The sequence below is a fragment of the Chinchilla lanigera genome, unplaced genomic scaffold (genome assembly GCF_000276665.1).
Source record: "Chinchilla lanigera isolate Chin_1 unplaced genomic scaffold, ChiLan1.0 scaffold00142, whole genome shotgun sequence".
Classification (NCBI taxonomy): Eukaryota; Metazoa; Chordata; class Mammalia; order Rodentia; family Chinchillidae; genus Chinchilla; species Chinchilla lanigera.
This window is the reverse complement of record NW_004955543.1, coordinates 357,857-364,508: the sequence shown is the minus strand read 5'-3', so window position 1 is coordinate 364,508 and position 6,652 is coordinate 357,857. Positions and strand designations below refer to the sequence as shown.

General features: G+C 51.5%; 1 protein-coding gene across 7 annotated transcripts in view; it reads right to left on the bottom strand.

The window, feature by feature from the left end:
• Hdac6 (histone deacetylase 6) overlaps positions 1-6,652 on the bottom strand; it is a 30,078-nt gene that overhangs the window by 13,883 nt on the left and 9,543 nt on the right. For all 7 annotated transcript variants that reach the window (XM_005411280.2, XM_013508166.1, XM_005411284.2 and 4 more), the window contains exons 2-10: positions 6,238-6,360; positions 6,024-6,152; positions 5,811-5,899; positions 3,231-3,315; positions 3,099-3,139; positions 2,369-2,465; positions 2,131-2,228; positions 634-738; positions 452-520 (exon numbers count right to left, since the gene is read on the bottom strand). In XM_005411280.2, the coding sequence (XP_005411337.1) occupies positions 452-520; positions 634-738; positions 2,131-2,228; positions 2,369-2,465; positions 3,099-3,139; positions 3,231-3,315; positions 5,811-5,899; positions 6,024-6,152; positions 6,238-6,330 (806 nt within the window). In that variant the 5' untranslated portion in view covers positions 6,331-6,360. The remainder of the gene's footprint in view (positions 1-451; positions 521-633; positions 739-2,130; positions 2,229-2,368; positions 2,466-3,098; positions 3,140-3,230; positions 3,316-5,810; positions 5,900-6,023; positions 6,153-6,237; positions 6,361-6,652) is intronic.

Here is a 6,652-nt window from a genome sequence, read left to right as displayed (position 1 = left end):
GATCATTGCGAGTTCGAGACCAGCCTGAGCTTCAAAGTGAGCTCAAGGCCAGCCTGAACTGCATAGTGAGACCCTGTCTCAAAAAAAAAAAAAAAAAAGACAAAAGGCATGGAGAGACATTTGAGGAAAAAAACCCAGAATGAAAGAGAAGGACCAGGGAAAAACAATTCAGAATGAAGAAACATCTTCAAGAGTCAAATCTCTCCCACTTCTTCTCTGTGTGATCTTTGAACCAGTAAGGCTCAGTTCCCTCCATCTGTAAAATGGGAATCTAACAGTTTGTGCCAGTGAGATGTGGACACAGCAGACGCACAGGGAGCAGCAGACCCTGGTCCTAGGGTGGCCCAATAACAATGAATGCCTTCCCTGCCTCCCTGCCCTGACTGGGCCTACGAGGTGGTGGGAGAAGGGAGCCCAGAGTCTAGCAGCTAGGGTGGCCCTTGAGGTATACCTGGGGTCCTGGTCAAAAGTGAACTGTGTTCCTTGACCATGGTGCACATCCCAATCCACGATAAGGACCCTGTGAGAGGGAGAAAGGGGGCGGGTCTCCTCTGTCCCAGGGGACCAAGGAGAATCTGGAGGAAGGGTACTCCACCGCATCCCACCCCATCCCACCCAGCCCCTGCCACTGACCTCTGAATGCGGTGCTTCTTTTGAGCGTAGCGGGCAGCCACAGCCACGTGGTTGAACATGCAATACCCATCCATAAGGCTGTGCTGGGCATGGTGTCCAGGAGGCCTGGGCAGGGCAGGGCAGGCCACAGCTGAGGGAAGGGTCCTACTCTTCACAGAGACACTCACCCCTGCTCTCTAATCCTGGGACCACTAACTTCTCTCTTGTCATTGCTGCTAACCTGCCAGGAACTGAGTAACAAGGACCCTCAAACTGTCACCACCCCCACTCTACTGCTTTATCTCCAAAGGAGATTTGATGATGCCCATTGAAGTTATCCAAGCATACGTTCTCATAGCCAGTTATTCTGCTGTGGGGACTTAGCCCACAAACTGTACAACAAAATGGGTAAAATAACTTGTTTATAAACATGGCTCCATATTTGCTGTGACATTTGTTTGAAGCAGCAAATGACTGGGGCAAACCTAAGTGCCCACTGGTGGGAGAGTAGTAAATCCAAAGTAGATTTATACAGTGGCATCCACTGCGGTCTAAGCTCCATACTGATAAAGAAAGCTAAGACCTGTAAGTGAAAAATGCATGGTATGGAAGGGTATGTGTGAGTGCTGACTACGAGTTGTTAGAAAGAAAGCAAGTGGGCACGACAAAGGCTCTATCTTCTGTATTTTGTCAACTCCAGAAAGCCAACTGTGATGAGATGCTCCATGATTTTACACACCAACAAAAACACAGAAGATGCTCCCAATAAAATTCTGACACATCACTGTTAGATGCATCTGGATTTCAAAATGTTCTACAGGGGCTGGGAATTTAGCTCAGCAGCACTGCGCCTGCCTGGCAAGCACGAGGTCATGAGTTCAATTCCCAGTACCAGAAAAAAAAAACAAAAAAAAAAGTTCTACATATGAAAAATTATATACCTTAGAACTAATGGCACCAGGTGTGGGGGTGCACGCCTGTAATCCCAACACTCAAGAGGCTGAGGCAGGAGGACTGCTGTGAGTTCGAGGCCAGCCTGCCTCAAACTATATAGTTTGGACTATATAGTGAGTTCAAGGTCAGCCTGAATTACATAGCAAGACCTTGTCTCAAAATAGAATGACATAGGAGCTGGGGATTTAGCTCAGCGGCACAGCGCCTGCCTGGCAAGTGCAAGGTCGTGAGTTCGATTCCCGGTACCGGAGAAAAACCAAAAAATGAATAAATAAAATAAAATAAAATGTTATAAAATAAAGTAACTACTGCAATGGAATATGATGCTTATTGCTTAAATAAGACTAGCTGTGGGAAGACTCCAGAGTCACTGGTTATGATGACTACCTATCAGGAGAGGAACTGGTGCTTGGGAGACAAGGAAGGGAAAGAGACTTTTTATTGTGCCCTCTTTTGTGTCTTCTGCCTCTCACACTACATTGAAAGTAATACCCAGGCCTATATGCTTTACACTTGAGAGGACTTTTTTAGAAACGGAAGTAGTAAAATGCCGCAGGGTCCTACCTGACGATGGCCATGCCATTCCGTATCTCAGCCCCCAGGACCGCATCCACCAACCTGAGGACAGAGCCTGAGGCCAGGCAGGCGCAAGTGTACGAGTTCTGTAGGCAATGGGGAGCCAGAGAGAGGGTCAGAGGAGCAGCCCTATCTGCTTGGCGGCTTCACCCAGGATGAAGTGGGGACAGTGATGAGGGGCCCCGTAATTGCTACCACTCCTTGACCCCACAGTGCCCATCCATACCGGATGCAGATAAACTGAGTCATAGGTATCTGCCAGTACTCGGAGTTCTCTCTCATTCATATACTGGGTCGTTTCCATCAGATCGATGAATTCCAGGCTGGGGACACACATAAGGGATGAGAGTCAGGGTCCTGTCCCTCCTCAGTTGAGCCCCCCACTCCAAGACCTTCGCTCAGATCAGATCTCCCCCTATTGGCAACCCGAGGGGACAGTTGTGACATAGGACGCAGTCCCTGTTTATCCCCTAGCCCACCTTACTACTAGTAACATCCTTTCTCTCCTGCTCTAGCCACCCCACACCCCCCTTCCAGGCTGCGGCCGGCTGGTTCCAGCTGTCTGCCCCCCACCCGGCCTCCACGAGATCACACTGACTGCTCTTCTCCTCTCCGAACTTAGCTCAGCTACCTTCCCCGCCAAGCTAGCTTCCTTTGAGCCACGCCACCCCACGCCTCTTACTCCGGGTTTCTGCAGATCCCTGGGGGGAAGCCCTTGATCACTCTGCCTGTTCATCCTGGGAGGATGAACTGTTGGGCCGGGCTGAAGCACCTGGCATTCGTCATGCCCTCCAGAGGAGCCTTATGTTTACCAGCCCTCCTATCACAGGCAGCAACACAGATTCAGGTGGGCTTGTTGCCTTGCCCAAGGCCAGCCACAGCGGCCCTGACATTCCTTCCCGGAGCATCCAGCCCGCCTTGGTTAGCCCCAGCCCAGCCAGGCTCCAAGTATTAACCTGTGAACCAACATCAGTTCTTCCTTCTCGGCAAAGCGGGCCTGAGGAGACAGGAATCAGGGGCTAAGACGCAGGCTATGCCCAGTCCTGCCAGCTCCCTCCCCTCCTCCCAGCATCCACTGGGGGCCTCACCTGAAAGGACACACAGCGGTCCAGGAGGCCTTCCTGGAGCAGCTGCTCCTTGATGGCATGGAGCCGCTCAGGGCGTTCAGGGAAGCTGGAGACAGAGATGCAGGGACACAGACACATGGAATGGGGACACTGAGAAGCAGCCCGTCTCTCTCCACGGCTCCCCACCCACCCAGGCTCGCCCTGCCGCCTGCTGTTGGCCTTCTCTTTCCCACTGTCACTGCGGCCCCCTAGCCTGCAGCCTGGGCCCCGTCATCTCTCTGGCGTCTCATTTCCACCTTGCTCCCCCAGTGTCCTTTCTGCACACAGCAGTCAAACGGTGGTTAAATCCAAATCAGACCACACCCTCGGCCACTCAAAACCCTCTCCGGGCTCGCATCCCACTCTGAGGAAAAGCCAAAATCTACGTCTAGGCTTAGCAATCTGGCCCCATCCCCTTTCTGCTTCGTCTCCCACCACCTGCCCCTTCCCATGCTCTGCTTCACCTGCACTGGCCTCTGTGCTCTCAACCCAGCCACCCCCCTCTGGCTGGCTGAGGCTCGACAGCAGCCGCCCTTCCTGCCTAGAGCCCGCTTCTCCCACATGGCTCCAAGCCTCACTCCCTCGCCTTCTTCAGAGCCCACTCAGCTGCCAGGGAGGCCTTCCGACTGTCCTGTTCAGCGGGAACGTGGATGTCAACCCCGCCACCCCCCTCTGCTTCTCTCCCCCGCCCTAGTGCTCTCTTCAACACTGCATCGGCCACTTCCTGTTTGTCTGTTTACTTGGTTCCCTCACGCAGCAGCCAGGGCTGTTTGCTGCCGCTCTCCTAGCTCCTGCATAAATGGTAAACACGCATTCCACAAGTGAGTCTTTTGCCCTCATGAGTTAGTCTTAGGTCAGGGGAAAGAGATAGTTTACTAAATCAGTAAACACATGAGTATAATAATTAACAAACATTGGCAGGGGCTAGGAAAATATCTAAGATCATGTGTGGAGGGAGGGTGGTGGCCAGGGGTAAAGGCCTGACGCAAAAGGGTACCTGGCAGGCTAGCAGAGCAGCCAAGGGTCAGGTGTGAAGTGAACCTAAACAAATGGGGGGGTGTCACATTTGTGACCTGCTGAGCTCACATAGGTGAGGTGGAGCTAGATCACATGGAACCCTGGAGACCAGGATGAAGAAGTCACACTGTACCTTACTACTTTCTTTTTTTTTTTTCTGTCTTTTTGAGACAGGGTCTCACTATGCACTTCAGACTTGCCTTGAGTTCACTTTGTAGCCCAAGCTAGTCTTGAACTTGCAAAGATCCTCCTGCCTCAGCCTCCCGAGTGCTAGGATTACAGGCGTGCACCACCGCGCCCAGCCACACTGTACCTTGAAAACAATGGTCTGTCCTTGAAATATTTTAAAGGAACATCATCCCATACATGTGTTTTAGGCTGCTGTGTGGAGGCTGCACACAGAGGACTAGAGTGGAGAGGATAGACACTGAATACATTTTGAACACAGAGCAAAATAATTAGCTGATTCTTTTGAAAGCAGAGTCAGGGGTGATCCTTCTGTTTTCACACAAATATCTCTCAAATGGATGTTAGTGTGGGACTAAATATTCCTACTGCTGTCATGTGTGGTGGTGCACACCTGTAATTCCAGCACTCAGGGAGGCTGAGGCAGGAGGATCACTGTGAGTTCTAGGCCAGCCTGGGGTATCAAGTGAGCTCAAGGCCAGCCTGAACTGCATAGCGAGACTCTGTCTCAAAAAAGACCAAAAAAAGACCAAAAAAAAAAAAGAGGCAGAGGATCAGTTCGAGTTCAAGGCCAGCCTGGGCTACACAAGGAGACTCTGTCTCAAAAAAAAAAATTACTCCTACTGCTGTTGGCTGTTTAAGTGATCTGTCCTTCTACTTACCAGACAGCTCCCTGACAAGGGACCCTGTTTTGTTTGGCACCACTGACTGCTGGTACAAGTATACACTTCAATAAATACATGTTGGGTAAACAAGAGGAACTCTTTGAAGCATGAGTCTAAACTATTTTTTTTGTCTTTTTGAGACAGGGTCTTGCTATGCAGTTCAGGCTGGCCTTGAGCTTACTTTGTAGCCCAGGCTGGTCTCGAACTCACAACGATCCTCCTGCCTCAGCCTCTTGAGTGCTGCAATTACAGGTGTGTGCCACCACACCCGTCTTTTTTTTTTTTCTTTTTTTTTGAGACAGGGTCTCATTCTGTAATTCAGGCTGGCCTCAAACTTGAGGCACTCCTCCTGTCTCAGCATCCTCAAGTGTTGGGATTACAGGCAGGCGAGTGTGCTACCACACTCAGCAAAGCCCTACCTTTGTAAATCCTCTGCTTCCAGTCTCCAGGCTGATTTTAGAAAGGATTCATTCTGAGCCTGTGCGATAGTCCATGCCTGCAATCCCAGCACTCTGGAGCCTGAGGCAGGAAGAGTGCCTCAAGTTTGAGGCCAGCCTGGGCTACACAGTGAGTTCGAAACTAGCCTGAACTACACAGTGAGACCCTGTCTCCAAAAACAAATTCATTCTTACTTGGTGGGGGATGTGTGAGTGTATTTGCATATTTGGGGACAGCCTGGAGGACTCAGCCTCACCTGTCATCCCAGAGGCAGTGGAATTCATTTAGCTGCTCATCGAACACCAAGCCAGTACCAACCAGGACCTTGGCTTCAGGGCTCATATCCTGCAGAGAAAAAGAGAGACACAGATCCATTCAGGGCAAAGGGAGCATCCCTTATGAGCCAAGGTGGGAGCCTTAGGATTTTGATTTGTCGCAGGAGCCTGAAGCAGGGCCAGGCCCCTCTCACCAGCTCTTGAAAGCCCTGGATTAGGTCTTCTTCCACTGCTTGATTGAGTTTCTTCATTTTGCCCTTCTTCTTCACCTCCGCTAGATTGAGGCTGGAGCGGGGTACAGCACCCTTCTTAGTACTTCGCTTCTGCCAATCAGAGGGAAAGGGTCAGAGTCCAAGAGGGTTGGGCTAGTTCTCCCTCACCCTCACCAGGGCACGTCTGGGGCCTCACCGAAGTGACGCTGGGGTCACGAAGGGGTGACTGGGGGTTGTTCCTACTTCTTCGATGTCTGTTTGTGGTGGAATCCTGGCCAGTGGCGCTCATGATCAGGGAACTTTGGCCTCCGACACAACCCTGAGGGGTGGCGTGGAGATGACAGTGAGGGGGGTTTGATCGCCCAGGGGGGCCTCCATCCCTCCCCCTTCCAAGGCCGCGCCCTCTAGACAAGATCCCCTCCCTACACCATCCTCACTGCCTTCTGAGCCCCGCCCCTCCTAGGCCCTCTCAGAGTACCAGGACGCCCTTTCCACCCGGCCCCGCCCATTTCGCTGGGCTCCGCCCCTTTGCCCTCATTCAGTCTGTCTTACTCTTTTTTTTTTTTTTTTTTTTTTTTTTTATACGAGATCCTGGTAGGTGACTGGAGTTC